This window comes from Ixodes scapularis, unplaced genomic scaffold (assembly GCF_016920785.2).
Source record: "Ixodes scapularis isolate PalLabHiFi unplaced genomic scaffold, ASM1692078v2 PGA_scaffold2__306_contigs__length_199485367, whole genome shotgun sequence".
In the NCBI taxonomy this organism is placed as follows: Eukaryota; Metazoa; Arthropoda; class Arachnida; order Ixodida; family Ixodidae; genus Ixodes; species Ixodes scapularis.
The window spans coordinates 133218923-133240995 of record NW_024609857.1 but is presented as its reverse complement, the minus strand read 5'-3'; the positions used below and the strand labels follow the sequence as shown (position 1 = coordinate 133240995).

At 48.6% G+C, this 22073-nt stretch overlaps 1 protein-coding gene across 1 annotated transcript; it reads left to right on the top strand.

Moving 5' to 3' along the window:
- The first annotated feature begins 5358 nt into the window (after positions 1-5358).
- LOC115320703 lies at positions 5359-6318 on the top strand. The gene has a single exon (XM_040211397.3). It carries the CDS (start codon positions 5359-5361, stop codon positions 6316-6318), a length of 960 nt encoding a protein of 319 aa, XP_040067331.1.
- The last annotated feature ends 15755 nt before the right edge of the window (positions 6319-22073 follow it).

Below are 22073 nucleotides of genomic sequence, written 5' to 3'. Positions count from 1 at the left end.
ATACTTTATTAGTGGGTGAGTAGGCATGCCATTTTATTTCACTATCCGTAATGTGCGCTGGTCTCTCGGGAGTTCCAATTTCAAAACCAGTCTGAACGTTCACGACCGTAGCTGTGACCATTTTGAAAATCGCTTTCGGTAACTACGCAGCAAAAACATTAATCAAAAATATTTTACTTGCACGCCAGCCCTAATTATTGTTAAATAACGTTTTCCAAGCCTTTGTTTGAGTAAGACTTTATTGATAGGGTACTAACTCTACCATTGAAGTTACCTACGTTGTCGCGTTGCCGGCCCGGAACTCGCTCAGCCAGCGATCAGGGCAACACTCGCTGTCCAACACAAGCTGCTGCTGTTTTTGTTGCCGAAAGCTGTCATACCGAGGCAACATTTTAGTTGTCGTCCATGTTGTCGTGCTGTTGCCGCGGTGTGACAGCTTTGTTGGACAACACGGGGAGCGAGCAACAAGTTGCCCGACTGTTGGACAACGTGTTGTGTTGCTGTTGCCGTCGTGTTGCCTCAGTGTAGGTTCAAACAATCGCAAACAAACAAACAACCGAATAGGTTCAAACAATCGGTCCGGTCGTTGCTTAGGACTAGCATATAATCAAACCTGTCTCATGCAAAAGGTAAAAGTTAATTTCGAGTTACTCTTCCTTTGATACGTTATGGAGCTGCGAGTTGAGTTTTTCTGGTAATTCGTGGAAGCGCGTCTTGCACTTACGACTAGGAAGTTTCTCCTGGGTTCGCGTCAGGCGTAGAGCCGTCCAGGCGCCTATTCGCTCAGTCAAGCGCGTGGACGTAATCAATAGAATCTCTGCGCCTGACGGCCAATCCTCACGTCACCTTGAAGAATAATGCATGGACTACAAAAGCATTCCCTGCACTCCATTTATTCGTTGATGCAAGCCAATGATGCCGAAAGAAAGATAAAAAAAACATGGTTATGATTACTTTTAAGAGACAGAAGCTTGTTCGACATTTCGATTAGCTCTGAAGTTTCGAATAGATTCGAAACAAAAAATGCATGCGCGACCAAAAGCGTCGCTGCGATGTCATTAGTGAAACGTAAACTGTCACATTTCCAAGAGTTTTAGCGACTATGACGCCTAAAGTCACAACACCCGCAGGCAGAGCGCCCGAAAGCAATCGCCTCCAGCCTTCAATTTGATCTTAGCCACAAATTCAAACAGAGCATCATCGACAGAAATAAGAGTATTTGGCTGTACACTCCGACGTTGTCGTGTTGAGTGGGTGATGAAAACAAGCCGTGCTATATAGGAATCATAGAACCGGCTTCGCAATTCAAAAGTGACATTACGACAAAATTCATGACATCACGAATAGTAACCATATGCTTGGAGAGCATTTGTGCGAGTTATGTGTTAGAGGATGTATCATGCACGCAGCTCGCGCAAGATCATACAAAGAAGCGAACTGGCAGGCACGGCGATTCTCTTAATGTGAATCCCGAACTTGCTTGTGCCATATGACATTACATTGATATTAGAACAATCGTATGTGGCCATGTAGTCCCACAACCAGAGTGTACCGAAAATAAAACGCACTTTCGGTTTACTACGCGCGCAAGCCCGTGTGCCATGCGTGGGAAGGTAATCCTTTTTTACGAACAGAGACGTGGCAGTGGCCAGATTCTTAGGTCATTTTCACAAATAGAGCGCAACGCTAGCTCAGAGCTGCTGCGACCCCGAGCCACCGCCTCATTCGTGTCCCGTGTCTTGTGTTCAAAGTCGCTCTGTCAATGTTTTTTGTTTGTTTTTTTACTTTTTACGCTTCATATAAAGCAGGATTACCCCGGTTTGTAATGTCGATTCAGCACTCAGGTAGCGCTGCTCTGAATGTGTGACTCGATATCTGTCTGTGAAAGGGTGGAAACATCTTTTGTTTACCCAGTGCCACCGGCGCGTGCCGAAGAAAACACATAAGTTAACCTTGGGTAAAGGAATGGCTTCAAAGGTCTGGCCAAAGCTGAGCGCTCGCGCCGGGAGGCGCCGGGGTGCGTGCACTTGCTAAAAACATAGAAAATGACCATACCAGCGCATCTGTATGAAGGCACTCTATGCGTGACTAGAGTGCCTCAATGTCTACTTGTGATTGTGAAGAGTTTACTGTCAAACGCTATCCAAGCTGCTGCTGCGAGCGCATGGCCTCATCATAAGTTCCATGTGCTCACGTCAGCAGCTTTGACATTGCAAGCAGGACGTACGTCGGGCTACGCCATTTCTATGCGCTGGCGTGAGTTGACCCAATGTCCTAACAAGTCGCAGCTAGTGCACATGGAGTGAAAGCTCGCGCTGCACAACCCAAGAATTCCGGATTTAATCTTTATCCCTGCTTGTTTCGTTGTGCGTAAGCATCATAGCGGCATACATCATTAGTCCGTTTCACCTTCAGTTCGAGCGTAGCGGACGCTACGAGTAGTCCAAGCCAATCCAGCGTGATAAAGTGTCATGTGATCTAAAGCTTCACGTGTCGCTCCGCCCAACTAGATGATCACGTGATACTCTCGCAGCGCTGAACTGGCTGAAAGCTTCCGACGTCCTCGGACTGAAAATGTCAGGGACCCCAAGGTAACAGCTGTACTACTTTTAATCTAGAAAAAAAAGCAATTCGGCCTATAGCATGCTTGTGCTATAATGATTGATCACACATACATTTATTTTGAGCATAATTTATTCACTATCCAACAGTTAATATTTTCCAACTTTGCAAAAGTAATCTTCAATTTTCTTAAAAACAATACGGAGTCCTTTGTTACTCAATTTCCCTTAAAAAACACCCAATACAACTTGAGACGTATGGAATATGATAGAGGCCAAATACGTACTTATTATGGTGAACAAACATTAAAGCAGCAATTAACACGAGTTTTAAATATGCATCCACAAATTCCCGATATAGAAACTAAATCAAGACCTGCAGATATATTTAAAAAAAGAATAAGGAATTATATTTCGAGCATATATAAAATATTGTGTATAAATGCTGACAGACATTTCATTGTGTTAGAAATGTACATATTTCTTGTTCCTTTTTGCTTTGTTCTTGTGTTTCATTTGTACATATACTGTGTGTTTCCTTGTAAGAGCTGCGCCGCTCTGAAACCTGTATGGGGTACGGGACCTGGTTCAGGTGTTTTAATGCACCTTTGGTCCCTGCCACCCCAAAATTAAATGGCACATAAAAACAAATACAAAGTGCATTGGCTAAATCCCCCTTACACAGCGTAAAAGGAAGGGGGGGGGGAGGGATGTGTTAGAGATCAGGCGTCACTTGAGTGGCCATCTAATTTCGAGCTGCCTACTCCAACTAAACCAAATTCTTTATGCGGCTCACGCAGAAGCTAAAAATATCTACATATCTATATATATAAATGCAGTTGTCTGGACCAATTAGGATGTACCGAAAATTGTAAGCTTTCTTTCTGTCTCTTTATTTCCGTGATCGTTTATGTCCTCATATTCAGAAGTCGAAACATAGCGAATCACTCTATGAGCCCGAAGACTAAGACAAGAATTAAAATATGTTGAGAGCAGCTTTACGAAAAAACATCAAATTTATTAATCAGGCTACCTCATAATTTTTCCTCGAATGATCTAACAAAGAATGGACGTTGCACACCAAAACTGTAAATAGCTAACAAATATAATAAGTAGTAATATCTCGCAAGATTTCTTATGTGTGTGCAAACTAGTATTTGCATTCACTTTCGTGATCTTCGAGCTCGTCCAAAAGAAAGGACAGGGCGTTGGAGATTGCGTCTGCGGCAGCAATCTATATCCAGTTTTTTGTCGTGACCCCACTTTCTGCGCGCAGTTGGCACAGAGAGCGTGATCACGTGGTCACCTTTGCGCTCCACCATCAGTCCGAGCGCAGCGGACGATACGAGCCATCCCAGCCAATCCAGCACTCGTGCCGTGTGATCTTGAGCTCCGCGTGCCTCTCCCAACTCTTCGCTCAACCAGATGGTCACGTGACACGGTGCTGGATTTGCTGGGATTGCTCGCAACGTCCACCGCAAGCGGAGTGCCGTTGAGACGGAGCTTTTTCTGGTCGGGGTGTGCGTAAATCGGTCGAGGGGCACTCATTTTGACAGCCTCTCTTCAAAAGGATTAGGATCATCTTTCCGCGGCATCTTTCTTCTGCGTCCACGCTTCCCAAGAAATATCGTGGAGACAACGTTCCCCTCCTTCTCCCTCACCCCGCCCGTCTAAGGCCCCTGTAGGGGCCTTCCGCCCGTCGCTGTCCGAGAGAGCTTACAGCCCCTGCAGAATGACCAAAACGTAAAAGTTTTCTGGCTGGGGAGGCGGAAACAGACGGAATGCTGAAGAGGAGGTTTCCTCCTCTGCTCTCCGGCATTCCGTCTGCTTTCTCCTCTCCTGCCCTCCTTTCCTTCAAAATTGTTTAACCTGACCTTCTAACCCCCCCCCCTCTTCCACCCACACACACGCACGCACACACCCTTACTCCACCCCCTCCGTTCTTCCCTGAGCGAACCGCGCCCGCCGTCCATTTGTGAGCACCCCCCCGAGGACATAATAATAATAAAAACAAACTTTAAGACAAGGTAATAACGCTTTGTTAATATGTACAGCCCTCAAAACCAACAAATGTATTGAGTTGAAGCACTGCCATCACGTATAAATAGGTCATGCTTATGAGAGAATACTAAACCTTTGCGCGGAGGAAGAAAAGGAGGGGGATTATCTGACAATGCGAATTATGGTGTCAACATTCATTTTGTTCTGTTTTGATCATTTGTGTTTCCGCGATTCCGCTCAGATATGTATGTGTGTGTGTGTCCGCGCGCTCCTGTCTGCGAATACGCATGTGAGTGCCTATTCGTGTTGTAGCGTGAAAATAAATGAGTTGCCGATGGTGGTACGCGGCGGGCCGCTTGCTGTGCTCCCCTTCCCTAAAACCGGTCGTCGTCACAGCGGAGACGGGCTCGACTCGCTCCGGCCTTGGGGGCCCGCCGGTTCCTGAACACGTGCACCGCGCATGCGACGAAGTCCCCCGGGCCGGAGGGAGGAGGGAAGTGGTTTGGCGAGTTTCGCCGCTGGGACAAGGCAGTCGGGACTCGGGAGGCAGGCCGGTAACCGGACCGTCGTTCCGCCAGCGGAAAGTTTTGTATCCCCAACCATTGTCATTCAGTGTCCTACACTTACGGTTGTTACAAGTGGTGGAGATGCGGGGTAGGTCCAAACTCTACGATATGACAGCGGTTTCAGAGCTGGTGGGGCGCCTTCAGTCGACGCCATCGACACCACGGACGGCCTAGAAGGAGCGGCCGACTCCCGGGTTCTGCGGAGCGGGAGGATCATCAACACGGCGGCGATGGCCACGAACCAGACCCCCCCAGAAGCCGGAACACCGGGAGCTGCGGCGTTCAGGTCTATGTTTACGCCACCGGTGTTTCAAGGCAATCCGGAAGATGACGTCAGCGACTGGCTGCTGTTCTACGAGCGGGCAGGGGATTTCAACGGTTGGGACGGAACGCGCCGTGAGCAGTACCTGTGCGTTGCTCTTGAGGGAAATGCTCGAAAATGGTACTCCACGACACTGCGAGGGACCAACGCACCAACTACCTGGGAAACGTGGAAGGCAGCGCTCAAGGAGACCTTCGGGAACCGCAGCATGCGGGAGTGGGCCCATCTGCGGCTCAGCCAGCGGTTCCAGCTGCCGTCGGAGCTACCGGAAGAGTACTTCTACGATGTACTCCAGCTCTGCGCTCGAGTCAACGAGGCCATGACAGAGGAGGAAAAGCTCCGACAGCTGACCCGCGGCCTCAGGCCAGAAATGCTGGAACGAGTCGTTCTGGCCAACCCGCAGACCACGGCCGACTTCCTCGGCACACTCCAGCGTCTGACCCAAGCAACCGAGATGGCCAAACATAATATGTGGGCTATGCCGTCCCATCCACTGCCGGGATTTAACACTCGGCCGTCGCAACACGCGAGTCAGGAGGTACGAGCCAGCCAAGCTTTCTCGGACCCCCAAGGAGCAACGCCACAAGGGATGACAGCACCGGGCTTCTACCAACAGCCGTCTGCGCCACCGCCTGAGGTTACGTCGTCGCCACATCTGCAATCGGAGGTGGGCAACTTCTTCAAAACTCTGACCGAAGTGCTTAGACCGCTCACCGAGTACAATGCCAGAAGGCCCACATTCCCCGCGCGCACGACACGCGCCGCCAACGGACAGCCTATCTGCTTTAAATGCGGAAGAGTCGGACATATCCAGAGGAGCTGCCCAAGACGCGACGTTCAGTCGGGAAACGGACCCGCCCGGGACTAAGGCCGCCTCCCGGGGAAGCAAAGGGTGAGCCACTTCTCGCGACTCTCGCAAAGAGCCACCTGGCTATGCTGCCGGCAACAGTGCATGGCGAGAAGACGTCTCTCATTCTCGACACGGGATCGGCAGTTAATGTGATTTCGAGAAGATTTCTCAACACGATCAAGGCCCCTTTGAAGTGCAGCCCCTCGGGTATAAGTGTGAGGGTGATCAGCGGCGCAGTTATAGTGCCGCGAGGCGAAGTTGAACTTGAGATAACAGTCGGGGTCAACAAGCTTTGGGAGCGTTTCCTCGTAATCGAAGGGTTTGACTACGACGTGCTATGCGGCCTGCCATTTTGTCGCACTGCGGGCGTGGTACTGGATTTCCCTGACAAGTGCATTTATTTGCTGGGACAAAAGTTCGGGCTTACCGGTCACGAATCTACCACTACAGGAGACGCGACCGTATACTGCTGCGAAGAGGTTTGCATACCGCCACGCTCTGAGGCCGTGGTGTCGGTGAGAGCTGACATGAACGGACTGGCCGTGATTGAACCTGTGACTGGCAACCACTCTAAACAGCGTCCAGTGATTGCTCGTACCATCACTGAACTTTCCGGAGGTATCGGATGCGTGCGAGTGGCCAATCCTGGCGGTTCTGAGCTTTTTATTGCCAAGGGCACAAAAATGGGAAACGCGATCCCTATCGCGGATGTTCAGCTGGGCGTCGCCGCTCCACTGACCTCGGAGACACCTGGAGCCAGGGAAGGCGTGTCGTTCGGAGAGACCTTGGAGCCAAGCGAAAGAGAACGCCTGCAGAATCTTGTGAGTGAGTACAGTCATCTCTTCGCATCGCCTGATTCTCCGCCTGGAAGGACTCATGTCGTGACTCATGGCATCGACACAGGCAGCGCGACCCCACTTCGACAGAACCCGTACCGGCACTCCCCGTATGAGCGAACTGTGATCCAGGAGCAAGTCTACGAGATGCTCGGGAACGGCGTGATTCGCGAATCGTCCAGCCCTTGGTCATCACCAGTGGTACTCGTCAAAAAGCGGAATGATACCTGGAGGTTTTGCGTTGATTTTCGACGAGTGAATGAGCTCACCAAGAAAGATGTTCACCCGTTGCCAAGGACCGACGACATTGTTGACGCCCTGCAGGGAGCAAGGTACTTCACGACGCTTGACTTGGCCAGCGGATATTGGCAGGTCGCCATCGATGAAAAGGACAAGGAGAAGACGGCGTTTTCGTGCAGTTCAGGCTTGTACGAGTTCAATGTAGTCCCATTCGGGCTCTGCAATGCACCGGCCACCTTCCAACGCATGATAAACAAAGTCCTGTCGACAATGCTGTGGAGGGTGTGCCTCGCATATCTGGACGATATCGTGGTCTACTCCAGGACGATCGAGCAGCACCTGTGTGATCTTCGGGACGTCTTCGGGTCCCTCCACGGGGCCAACTTGCGCCTACAGCCCTCCAAATGCACATTTGGTGCCGAGGAGATTCGATACCTCGGACATGTGATCAACGGAGTGACTGTTCGACCTGATCCTGAGAAGCTGAGAGCTGTGAGCGACTTTCGAGTGCCGAGGTCAAGGCGCGACGTACAGAGTTTTCTCGGCCTCTGCAATTACTACAGACGATTCATACGTGCCTTCGCAAACATCGCTAGACCCCTCACCGACCTCACGCGAAAGCAGGTCACTTTCCATTGGGATGATGACTGCAATCGGGCATTCGAGGCTCTGAAGAGGTGCTTGACCACGGCTCCCATTTTGTGTCACTTCGATCCAGACTTGCCCACTGAGGTTCACACCGACGCCTGTGGGTATGGGATCGGCGCGGTCCTCGTTCAGAGAAAGGACGGCCAGGAGAGGGTGGTGGCGTACGTGAGTCGACATCTCAATCGAGCGGAGCAGAACTACTCTACGGTGGAACAGGAGTGCCTCGCGGTTGTGTACGCCTGCCGACAGTTTAGGCCGTATATTTTCGGAAGCCATTTTACGATTATCACGGATCAGTCTAGCCTGACGTGGCTAATGAATGCCAAAAATCCTAACGGAAGACTCGTCCGATGGAGTATTTTGCTGCAGGAATACAACGCAACCGTGACGCACCGCCCGGGCAGAAAGAACATGAACGCCGACGCTCTCTCACGACTACCAGTAGAGCAGCAGACCAACGACGATGAGAGCGAGCACCCGCTGCTGGCCTTGCGAGAAATCGACGTGCCAAAAATGCAAAGAGAGGATGGTTTTTTCAAGACGCTCATCGACCACCTCGAAGAGCCGGAGGCACCCGTCGCAGCGAAAACCAAGCGCGTTGCCCGGGCCTTTCACCTCCTCGATGGAGCACTGTATCGCCGGGCAAGAGGGTTCGAGAAGTTCCAGTCAGCCTTGGCTGTCCCCCGCCAGCTACGTAAAGAAGTCTTGTTATCGTGCCACGATGATTTGACCAGCGGGCATTTGGGAGTCAAGAGAACCTGGGAGAGAGTGCGCCAGAGGTATTACTGGCCGAGGATGTTTCGAGCCGTGCGCAGCCATGTGCGGTCATGCCCTGATTGTCAGACGAAGAAGACGCCACCCTTGATGACTGCAGGAAAGCTGCAGCCGATACCCCCCAGCCCCAAGCCATTTCAGCAGGTAGGGATGGACTTTCTGGGGCCCCTTACCAGGACGACTGATGGCAATCGCTACGTTCTCGTCATCACGGACTACCATACCAAATGGGCGGAGGCGGTCGCAACTCCCGATGCGACAGCGGCAAGCGCCGCAACACACTTTTTGGAGCGCGTCGTGCTTCGACACGGAGCTCCTCTAAGCCTGATCACCGACAGGGGAAGGCACTTCGTTGCGGATATGATAGAAGAGCTCTTCCGATTGACCGCCACGAATCACCACCGGACCGCTGCCTACCACCCGCAGACGAATGGGTTGTGCGAGAGATTTAACCGCACTCTCTCGCACATGATAAGCATGTACGTGTCGGCTGATCATCGGGACTGGGACCGTTTTCTGCCATACGCGACCTTTGCCTACAATACCTCTGTGCATGACACGACGAAGTTCACGCCCTTCTTCCTTTTGCACGGACGAGAGGCAACGCTACCCCTTGATGCGGCACTAGGAGTACAGTCCGACGAGGTGCGGGCCCCGAGCAACCAAGAGGTGCTGCAGAGGTGGCAAAGAGCCAGAGAGCTTGTTTCCACTCGTGAGCTGGAAGCACAGCGGAAGAACAAACAGAGGTATGACGTCAGCAGAAGGGAGGCCACTTTTCGCACAGGAGACCTGGTCTACATTCGGACGCCCATCCGCAAACGCAATCGGACCACGAAGTTCCTGCACCCTTTCCATGGACCCTTCAGACTGCTGCGCCAGACCGGAGCGAACAACTGGGAAATCGTCGACCGCACCGGGCGCCGGAAGGACATCGTGAACGTGGCACGGCTAAAACCGTACTACGAACGTCCGGGAGACCCCGACGGGGACGGTGAGATTGGGGAGGATGGCTCGGCGGGGCTTGACCAAGCTAGTGATGAAAGTTCGGAGGACGAGTTCTTTGATGCCGTGGACGTACCGAACACTCCGGAACCGCCGAGAGCTCAAAGTGAAAGTGCTAGTACAGTGACCACAAACCCGGCAGATCATGGACTCCGACGCAGTGCAAGACTTGAACAAAGGAAGGGTCAGGTGTGACAATTGTATGTGCACTAAGTCCTCCGTTGCCGCTTATTTCTTCTGGCATGAAGTGCTTGTGTGTTCAGATGCTGCGCTTGCGGTTTTCTTTGGTGTATAATTTATGTGCGTGAAATTCTTGGTGTGTGTCGCGGATGTTAATGCTGAGATTGGGACCTCTTCAGCTGAACAGGGAGGAATTTGTAGCGTGAAAATAAATGAGTTGCCGATGGTGGTACGCGGCGGGCCGCTTGCTGTGCTCCCCTTCCCTAAAACCGGTCGTCGTCACAGCGGAGACGGGCTCGACTCGCTCCGGCCTTGGGGGCCCGCCGGTTCCTGAACACGTGCACCGCGCATGCGACGAAGTCCCCCGGGCCGGAGGGAGGAGGGAAGTGGTTTGGCGAGTTTCGCCGCTGGGACAAGTCAGTCGGGACTCGGGAGGCAGGCCGGTAACCGGACCGTCGTTCCGCCAGCGGAAAGTTTTGTATCCCCAACCATTGTCATTCAGTGTCCTACACTTACGGTTGTTACAGTGTGTATGTGAGCCCGCGTGTGTATGCGCGTGTGCGTTTCTGTTTGTGCGTATATTTGTCTGCGAAGATACAAATGATACTAGAGCCATTCGTGTCTTCGCATCGCCGGCCTTGCGCCTCTGTACGTGTGCTAACTTTACACTCTCAAGAAAAAAGGGTGTCAAAAGGTGTATCCTTACACCCTTTGTCCCATATAATACACTCCCAAACTTCAATTCGACATACAGCGCTCTACAGTCAAACAGACGGCCCCGAAAGTTTACGAGGGGCTTGATTGCCGTGTGGTACAACTTATTAAAATAGCTAATGTACGTTTTACTGAACACGAAAAAAAAAATCCGGGTTTTCTTGGCCCTACTGTAAAAGCTCGGTGTTTTATTTATGTGGTCTTTGGTACGTACTTTAGCTATCTTAATAAGTTGTACCACACGGCTATCAAGCCCCTCGTAAAGTTTCGGGCCCTGTGCTCGACTGTAGGCACTGTACGTCGAATTGAAATTATGGGGTGTATTATATGGGACAGGGTGTAAGAATACACCTTTTGACACCCTTTTTTTCTTGAGAGCGTAGCGTACTCCCGCGCTTTCCACGCGTCCTCAAATTGCCAGACTTAGGGATTTTCGGTGGCGCTCAGAAAGTTTGTAATAGAAACCAAACGTTTAGAGGGGCGGTGCAACCATTTTTTTGCATAGTGCGAATACCGCTTAGAACACATCTCTAACGTTTATGACCAATGAAACACGTGCTCCTTTTTTCTCCTTACGCAATAAACATCGCAGAAAAAAATAAAGAAAACGGAGCAGCGTTCACCCCCTCAACTCACAGTCAAAACAAGCAGCCACCTGATCTGGAGCCGATTATATTCCGCCAATGTTGTTCATAGCCACGCGCTGGGTCTGGCGAAGCAGAGGACAGGCGCTGAGTTCCAGACATTCATTGCAGCGATTGGACATGGGCCAGAACCCGAATGCTTTTCGAGCTATTTCTTATCATGAGCCCAAATCGAGTGCTCACGCAATGCCCGGGTCCAATCTATGAGCTGCATTCAACTACCAGCACTGCGATCCCCTAGCTACCTCATAAATTTTTGGGAAGGAGAGATTTGGGAGTTGTAGTACTTCGTTTTGCTCTCCGCTACGGTATCCCCCAAGAAACATGCGCGCCGCCAGCCTTGTCTGCATAGTTCAAGGTCTTGTGGCGGATTACGGAGCGCTATCCGGGTGCTTAGCGGGCTGCGGAAACGGTCTACTACAATACCCTATTGAAAGAAAATGCTCGATTTCGCCCTTAAAATTACACCGGAACAAAGAGGTTTCTTGGTCAATGGCGTTGCATGCGAGTATGCTTGGGTTTCACTATTGTGAGAGTAAGCTCGTGTAAAGTAAAAAACAAAAAAAACAAAAAAAAAACATTCCAATTATATATCGTTGCAATACCCCTTTAAAGGGAAACTGAGGCAGTTCTGTATTTGAGGAAAAACACCTATATCGCTTTCATTTGGCCTTCAGAATCACAAGTATCGAGATAATTTTTTTTTTTTTTAATTTTGTGCTTGGAGGTTGCAGAAATTAATTTTTAAAGTACCGCTGAAGCCCCTCCTTCCCGGGCGTCAGTTCATGCAGGGGGTTTTCGGAATCCCTGCTCTCGCGCATCTTCAGCGCCTGTCAAAGCTATGCTCGTGCACGCTTGCTATTTTCGAAAAGGTCGTAAAGACCGTGTTCCAAAATTTACTCGATCCTACGCCAGGTTAAGGGTTTTGTAACTTGGCGTTGTAAAACCTACTCGCGTCCAGCGTTTTTCAATCTTTGTTGTCACGTGACATGACCCGCCGGAGTAACTCGGATCCGTTTGCGTGAGATTTGGAACACAGCCAAATAGACGTCACGACTAGCGTCAGTGCGAAAAAATATACCTGGCAAGCTTGCAATTGCACGCGCTGCCAACAGGAACGACACGTGCTTGGCGGCCCAAATATTCTAGCATGGCGTTACGACTTGTTGGAGGTTTTCGTGTTTTCTCGCGGTTCGTTACATCTTCGGGGAAAAAAAACATGATATTAAGATTCACGAGATAAAAATACGCCAGAATTCACCTCTAACTCTTTTTTTTTTTTCAAGAAGTGTTTCAGCTTCCCTTTAATCTTAATTATTAAAGAGTCAATTGGAAAAAAAATAGCTTGCTACGATCCGTTGCAACTCAAGAAGGTAGGGCGAGGGCAAAACGGGCCGGGGAGGAGGAAGCAGACGGAACGCTGAAGAAGAGAGGGGGAAGCCTCCTTCACTCTTTAGCGTTCCGTCTGCTTCCTCCTCCTTCCCAAGTAGCACAACACGCCGGGTTGGGGATGGGGCGGTATTGGCCTGCCGGGATAGCGATACCGGCCAGTACCGGAAACGCCCCAAGGGGCGACATCGGCCGGGCCCAATGCCGGAATCCGGCCGGTACCGGGACCTTATTGGGAAACCGGGATGCCGGGAATAGGGGATGTTCCCAGCGAGCTCCCGACACAGATCCCCGGCATGGAACCGGTGGTACGGTAGGAAACCATCAGTGTGCCAGCGTGATTCCGGGTCAGAGCCAGTCCAATTGCGGATTAGTCCCAGCGTAAAAACAGATCAGTGCCAGCGTAATTGCGGGTCAGTGCCTGCGAAATTGCGGATCAGCACCAGCGTATGCGTCATTCAGTGTACCCAGCATAGAACCAGCAGAATGCTAGCTGTGTCAGGCTTTAAAGCCCAGGAATGACATCCTACTGCATTTTTGAACAGCCAACTTCTCAGTAGATCAAATTGACTTAAACGTGGAAATGCTAAATTTCTCAGTCCAAACCATTTTATTGGTTTTCATATCTTTTATAGGTGCTGACCGTTTTTAACATGTTTTTCGGACTTGAACTGAAAAAAGCCGGTTTAGTATTTGTGCAATTTTAAGAAACAATTCTGTGTGAACAATTGACTTTCTCCATGTATACAGTATACTCATGGCAATTACTGTATACTCGTTGAGACGACATGTCCCATTCATCTGTCGCCCAGATGCATATTGTGGGTAGTACAAGAAGGGAACATACAAAATGTTTTTTACCGTGACATTCTTTATTGTGACTCGTGCATCCATAGCAGCTAGCTCCTCAGCCAGAGTGTCCCTCATCGTCAAAGGCGGTTGGAACCACCAGTGGAGTGTCCGTCTCTTTAACTCTATTGCCCTTGCCCGCCTCCCTGGCCGTCAGCCACTTCTGCACCGCGTCCACGCTGCATGAGTGCGACTTTGTATGGCACCTGTAAAGAGAATTGTCAGATCACACAGATTAGTTGAGGGATAGGGGAAGCCAATATCTTGCATATTAGCTACACACAAGGTGCTGTTCAAACACTGCAGTTTGCGAGCGTTTCCTTTGTGTAGATATGGGTGCCTCACCTAGCCTGCAATTCAAAGGTGACAGAAAGAGAGCACCACAGAGGTGGAGACTGTGGGTTTGGCTACCACGCTAAGGTGCAGATTCTACGAAGGCATATGGCTATTTCACGCAACATCCTATTAATCTGAAATGGGGGGCGAGACGGGGTGGGGTGCAGAGATGAGTGGCTAAAAAAATAGCAAAACTTCCCCAACTGACACTCTACAGACCAAGGCCTCTAAATGGTCGTCATTAGATTTTCAACCTGGAAACTAGCAGGATAGCAAAACAAGACCAACAAAAACCTTTTTTCACAGTTCCTTCAAAACGCTGCTTTTCAGTATGAAGGTTCCGAGAATGCTAACACAGGAGATACATAATAAAGAATGCAAGTCAAATTAAAAAAAAAAAACAAAAAAAAACGACAGGAATTGACAATTTAAATTTTGCATATTGCAAGACTTAACGGGAAACTGAAGCTGTTCTGTATTTGAGGAAGAACACCAAAATCGTCTTGATATGGCCTCCAGGATCACGAATATCGAGTTTATTTTTTCAATCTGGTGCATGGAGAAGCAGAAATTAATTTCTAAAGTACAGCTGAAGCCCCTCCTTCCCGGGGCGTGACGTCATGCTGGGAGTTTTCGGAAAATTGAATTTGTAAAAAGGTCAGAAATAAATTTGTAAAATTTATTTCTGACCTTTTTCTTGAATTTGAAAAAAGGTCAGAAATAGACGCCACAACTGGCGTCAGTGTGGAAAAATACAACTAGCAAGCTTGCAATTGCATGCGCCGCCCACACGAGCGACACGTGCTTGGCGCCCCAAAGATCCTAGTACGACGTCACGGCTGCTCTGAGGTGTTTTGTGTTTTCTCGCGTCTAGTTACACCTTCGGGGGAAACGAAAGCGATATTCAGATTCAAAGGACAAAAATACGCCAGAAGTCACCTATAACTCGTTTGTTTGTCCAGAAGTGTTTCAGTTTCCCTTTAATTGTCAACATATTTCAAAGATTGTGCTTGTCTATTGAGCTCCAATAGAGATACCATCAATTTAATAGCTAGTAAAGAATATGCATTACCGATGACCACCTTACACATCATGGCGTCCTTGAACCTTGACTTTCCTTGGTAGCCCAGAAGGGCCGGAGAACTGCTCCTGGACTTGCTTTGAGAACAGGCGTCCCATCATCTCTCGCACCACCTTCTGCAGGTTCTTGCTGTCTCCTAGAGACACGAGCTGCGCCTCCTAGAAAGACAAAATGTGTTCTCAATATGTCAATAAGGTTATTTATATGCAGATACAATGGTATGAACTTGTCTCAAGTAAGAGAATGTGAATGCCCAGGTAAATGCAGCAAGCCACACTATACATGCATCAAAATTTTACAATATTTACTAGAGAGAGAATAAAAAATATTAGAATATATGGCAACTCTACTTGTCTTAGACAAAACCAAAAAGATTAAAATATTTCTTTCCATACTCTGCTAAATCTCAATAGTCAGTCAAATTCGTTGCAATGTTCAAATTGTGCAAACGTTTTGATGGATCCTCTTTGCCCATCAGCATCCACTCAGTAATTTTAATAATGTATGTGGTTCTCAAAACAGTGCATTCAAGACCCTGTGCATCTTGACTTTGTTAAAGCTTAGCCTAGCTGCCGGTTAGTCACCCTGCAAATTTATCACCTATTTTACGACTTTACGAAGACTGGAATTGAAAAAGGCATAATAAGGCAGGAATTGACCAAAACCGTCATCATAGTTGCAAAAAATGGCAACAGCAGCACAGTATGAGTAGTTACCTTTCCATATTCTTGTTTAGTGCTGACTCAGTGGTGGCCCTGTAGGCCAATGAACCAACTTACTCAGCTCAAGCTCGCCTCGTGTAATAATCGCTCGTGCGACTACCGTATACTATGCCTGGAGACACCCCCTGAATAAAGTAGCGGATGCAATGACAGTTACTCTTTCAACATGGAAAATTTGATTTCCTCTCATAGGGTGACCTTCGGTTAGGACTGGTTAACATGTCATTTTGGAAATGCACTACTATTGTAAAGGAAAGATGGAATTAAGATTTATCTGGCCACTCCTTACAAATTTGTTTAGGCATACGCATATGGTGGGCACACTCAAAAGCGATTTTAGACCAGGCTAAAAGTTATTTTCAAGCATGTACCTTTACTTCTGTAGCAGATGCCGAAAGCGCAAATGAATTTATCGCCCTAAATATTTAGATCTCTTGACTATAGCCTCAAGTGAGAACAGGAACAAAACCAAAAGAAGCCCATAATATACTACAGCATCTCGATCCTTCTGTCAAGCAAGCATTAAACACAAAAAGCACGCAGGCAGGTTTGTGCGTGCTCCGCAGACATACTCACGGCGAGAGTAGTTGCAGGTGCGGAATTTAACTTCTAAGGATAAAACGGGCAGAAGTGTCGTAGCAAATCAGCATGATTTATGATTATTTGCAGGCCGACATATTGTAAGCACCCAAAGGCAAATGTGTTGGGAGATTTTACTTCCCCCGTTGTGAAATGTTTTACTTAAAAATATTTCAAGAAGCGGCAGTTGAAAAAGACTTAAAATGTCGTTCAATGAGGATGCACATGAAGGCCTCTTGTCTACACGACCTTCGGGTGGAAAGAACTGTTCAAAAATGTAAAGATGCACAAATATTTAATTTTTCGTGGCCACCGTCCATCATTTCTCCCTTCAGTAGCCTCTATGAAACGCAGTTTAACAATTGCAAAAACTTTACGCAGGCTACTAAAGCTGACTTGCAAAACGTGCAACTGGCGTTGCGTCACCTTGACACAATTCTATCGCAGGGTTCAGTTTAAGGGTACCCCTTACAATAAATAGCCTTCCGATGTGCATTGGCTGTGCATGTACTCTGCTGTTATAAATAACAGAAGGCTCGTAATGAAGGGACGGCAACTTCCTTATTTTTAATTTGCCACTGACTGTGTTTAAAACATAGTTTGGGTGGGCATCCATTTGAAATATTACGGTAAAAGGCTTCAGTCCACATTCCAACCCCATTTGCATAAATCTTAAAATAACCCAAGTTAAACCACAAAGTAAGAATCGCAGCCTTATACCCGTCAATATTGTGAAAGAGAGGACACATAAATACCGGCAGTGTCCTGTTGGTGAAGTTCTTCAGCTGCGCTTCTGCAGCACTAAGCTGTTCTATGTTGCGGAGAGGCATCAGGAACAGCTCGGGTGGTTCAGGCCTGGCCAGTTCCTGGGGCATCACCTGCTCCCCAGGCCTCGCTTGCTCTCCCTGGTGCTTGAAAGACACCACGTGCCCGAGCACCTGCCCAACAGACTTGCAGTTCCCTGTTCTGCTGCTGTAGGTGCCCATTCTGGATGTGCAGGTCTATCACGGCCTAAGCAGCTGAGCGTCGAAGGCTGCAAGATAACCAAGGCATAAGAAAGCATTATCCATTTTGCTGATCAACATTATGCACTGATGATGCGAAGAAACTTTTTAAAAAACTTGGGTTTCGGGAAGTTTCAGAGAAACGCTTGAACCTTCAGGTGTTTCGGATGGTTTGGGTAGCTTTGGAACGGTTGCCAGACACACTGAGTGTTTCAAATTTTTGTAAAAATTTAAGAGACATTATAATTTGTATGCAATATTCATAAATGTAATAAAAAAAATGTGTTAATCAAATAAACTTTCTGAAAAGGAGACACGGCCCCAATTTTCAGAACGCCACAGTTTTGGCTTGCATGGTCAAAATGAATGCTCCCACAAAGTTTTATGATGTTTTTTGACAATCAAAGGAAATAAAAATACTGATTCGTCGGCGACGCACGCGAGACGCGCTGCGCTTGGCTGCGATAAGCACCAGTTTAAAAATCGGATATATAGGTCCGTGCCTATTAGGCCTAGCTTGGTGCCTGTACCCTTGTTGGAACTGCCATTTTCTGGGCTTTCAGGACGGCCTTCTTTTTTTAACTATCAACCGTCTAAGAATGGGAGAGAATCTCGTTAAGAACACTTGCCCTGGTATAGAAAACGAAATTGGCTGCAAGCGGCTGCTCTGTGGTCACATGATACCTCACGCCTAGGCATATGACGCTTTAGAATGAATTGGCACTTCCAAGTAAAGCACAGGTCATCAATTGCACCCCTTGTTAAATAGCAGAAGTTCCCAAAACAACTTTGTTTTCTATCGTTTCACTTGCAGCATACAGTGTGTAACAGATGATCCACCTTTCTTCGGTTCTGGTAGCAGACGACGCAGCGGCGTCTTGTTTCCCGCAGCAAATGACACTCTAGGGCAGACAAACCCTCCCTCTTTACTCACGTTAGCAGGCGACGTGTCTGTTAAAGAAAGGTCAGCTCCGTCAGTACAAGCCTGCCGAGATCTCAATCTCACAAAACACCAAAATCGGGCCATTGGTAACATTTCAAGGTACAAACAGAAGCTGCACAGCACGGCGCCGAAGCGAACTTGCTGCACCTAAAAACAACACTCTAAGCTGTCCGTCGAACCTCTCCAGAGTAGGACAGCACCACGGCCGTTCTTGGCAGCATGCAATGCTTTCCCACAGCATTACGAGAAAGTTTTGTGACCAGTAGCGTATTGAAGAACTCGGTCACTACTGTAATTGTGCATGTGTCACTACGAAGATTATGGAGCTAACTAAATTGAGCAACTGCCGCAAGCTAATCTGGTCAAGCATGCTAACAGAGGGCAGATCAAAAACGTGTGCTAGCACATTATCAGGACTTTAGATGAAAAGGAACAGTACAAAATAATACTTACTGTATTTCTGCAAACTTGATGCTCTGAACGAAAGCCAGTCAGAGTCTGGTGCTTGGCCCGGTCGCACACGAGACAAGATGTCCGCCTCAGGCATTTTGCTTGGCCACCCGCCGTTGTTTCATACTCAAATCGAACCACAACAGAGGGACGGACGCCACCGTTATTTCGTCATTCTCTTCGATGAACTGTACTCCTCCTCACTAGAACAAAAAGGCGTGGTCAGACATGATGTTCATTTAAGTAACTTCACACTGTCAGGTCTTCGCAACCTTTAGCATATATTATAATAACTCCATGGCTATATCCCCATGCACGGCCACATTGAAACACGACGGCGTCGCATTCCGGTATACGCCAAGTAATAAAAGTAGCAGTAAAAGAGAAAAACGGTGCTCATTTCGCGTAAAGGTCTGTTTACACCATGCTTTGTAGCTTTTTACTTGCAACGGTTTCGTGATACCGCCGTTTCGTGCAATTAGCTTATTTACATCCAGTTTTTCAAGCAATGGCAATGGCGTTTCGACTATACTCCGTTCATTTTTAAGCTGAGACTAGAAGCTCCGCCTTCAACGCAAGCTTTCTGCCCTTGCTAACACAAGTGCGATCATGCAGGCACGCAAAACCAAAGCACTACAGAAGCCAGCGAGCTCGCACTTAAGGCGGAGATTCTAGTCTCAGCTTAGGGGCGAACGGAGTATACATTCCTTGCATATGACGACATGCTAGGTAAGGACGGGGCCCTGTGCCACGCCGGTGGTGGACTTCACAACGCGCGGTTGTGCTTACCAAGGCGTAGGATGCCGCTAACTGCCTGGACATACCGTAGAATACCGTGCATCCGCCCATTCCACATTAAGCGCCCATTACCAAATTTGTGAGATCTGAGAAAATACGCACAGTACATTTATATGTAAAATTGACGACCGGACAAGCACCTATCCCCCATTTTTTTGCGATTATTTCCAAAGTTTGAGTGCGCGCTTGCCCGGTATTTAACGGTACACCGTATTTTCATAGAAGGAACCTAGTTTTGTTTGATGTGAACTCGGAAAAACGAGTCGAGCTTACGATGATGACGGTTAGCCAGTACGTGCGGAATTTTTCAGCATTGGTGCGATTGCGCTACGAGCAGAAAGTTTCGATATACCGCTAAGTTATAATAAAAAAAATGTTGTGTCCAAAAAAAAAAAAAAAGTTGTATTGCGTGTTGCAAAATTTGACGAGCGGCTCTAGGAGTCGCCTGTAGAAAAATTGTTACGACTTTGCGAAGTATGGCAAACAATGCAAATTTACCGTCAATCTAAAACCTGATGCAAGGATAAATAAAACAACGGACAAGCGTCTCGCGGACGGCACAACCCGATGCCCCGCCAGCAGCGTCTCGGCGAGCTAGCATGCCTCCACCAACACGGCGCGGTCGCCCCCGGAGACCGCCTTGATCACCGGACACCGCGCGGTGCCAGCCACCAGTGCTAAATCCCCCCCCCCCCTTCCAACACACACACTCACTCACGGATTAAACGCGACGATGGGATGACGAGCGAGCGGGACGGTGAGACGACGCTCCTGACGCCCGACTCCTACTTCTATCTTCTCCCCCACTTTTCTCCCCTCACCCTACCCCAAGTCAGTGACAAATGCGCCTAGCGCGCGTACACGATTGACTCTATTCCCTTCCCCCCCCCCCCCCCCCCCCCTTAATTTTACTTCAACGCTTACAACACACGGAGGCGATCGCCGTCTCGCCGGGCTAGCGGCGCGACATTCGTCCATACTCGGCCGGGAGTCCCGAAGGTGCGCTCGAAGCGTGGAAACAGCGCGATGCAACGAAAGGCAAAGGGCATCTACACTACGAATGGGCAGAAGCCGATGCAAAAACGTGCGCGAACGTAAACAGAAAAGTGCCGCCGCTCGCCACTACGAAATAATACGCGGTCGCATCCCTTTCCTGCTGCTCGTACTTTCTCTTACTTGACGGCTACTCTGTCTTGCGGGACATCACGACGAAACGATCGTCGGGATACGGCGAAAGGCCGTCAACACCGTCGAGTCAACCACCAGCAAGCGTTGTTGAGCGGAAGCTGGTTCACTAGGCCTACATACGACGAAACCGACAGAACACGAAAATCAAAATCAAAGCACAGGCGGTAACTTCGAGCGACTTCTGCCCCGCATAGATTTACATTCAGCGCTTTCACTCGCCACCACGGTCACATACAATTTTTCAACCCTGGAGCCACCGTACCTGAACCATGCCGCGAACCACGCCAACGCCCCGCTCGCCATTTGTGTTTGCTTACCTTGTCCGGCTTTGGATTGGATGCTGGATCGGCTTTCTAGCGAAGTCTATCAACAGCTGGCTCGATGCTGGATGAGGTCTGTTCTAGTCTAAACACGAAGTCGGAAATATATAATTGTGCTACTGTGCTACTCTAAAACAAAAAAAAAAAAACAAAAAAAAAACGGGGGCACAAAGAAGTACACGACGCTTCGACAAAGTGCCCTCTGGGAACTAGTTGGCCACTCAGTTTCGGTTTCGATTGAGCAGCTTCCTTTCATGCTATCACGCCGTGACCGAATGCGCCGCTTGAGTTTTCGATTATCTGACTTTTCACGAACGTACAATACATTCATTCTCGAACGATACAAAACGAAACGAGAAAAGAGTCAAAGTACAGGCTAGCTGGTGGAAGTTTTCGTTTTGTCAACCATTTCGTCGTTTGCCCTGAGACCTGTCTGTTTTTTCTGTTACTTCTGCTCTTCAAAAAAAAAAAAACCCAGCCTCAGGGTAAACGACGAAATGGTTGACAAAACGAAAACTGGGGCAATTTCCTTGCACACAAATTACTGCACACAAGTTACTATGGTGTCTTCCTCGTGTCATCATATATCGCCCACTCAAATTTTACGCTGATAGGAGATTAGGTTTTCGCAAACGCTGAGGTCGGCTAGCTACGACGGAGGCTCTAACAAGCGTCTCCTACTCTTCGCTAGGCCTTTTTGGACGAGCTTTTACTGACGCCCAAGATTTGTGTCTGAACGGTGTGTCTGAAATTATCTCGGCATACTCAGTCAGGAAGAAAGCAAACACATAAATATTACGGCCATTACCAACCGTCAAATGCGCTTTGAATAATTTCGTTCCTTTGGCACACCGGATAGAGGTTCACGCCCGTCCGACGCACTTCCGGCGAACGGTGCGACATTCTTCACACAATTGCTCGACTTTTGCTTTCTTAAAACGGTTTGTGTGGGGGAATGTGCCTATATGATTGCAGAAAAAATTTATGTGCATACGCGATGTTGAATATTAGCGGAATGCAAGCGGGTGGGGACTTAGCTTCGTGCAGTGCTGCAGGTCAGTACAGATAAGAGATAA

Coding starts and splice junctions, on each gene's coding strand:
- LOC115320703 (XM_040211397.3), top strand. CDS start 5,359: ATGGCCACGAACCAGACCCCCCCAGAAGCCGGAACACCGGGAGCTGCG.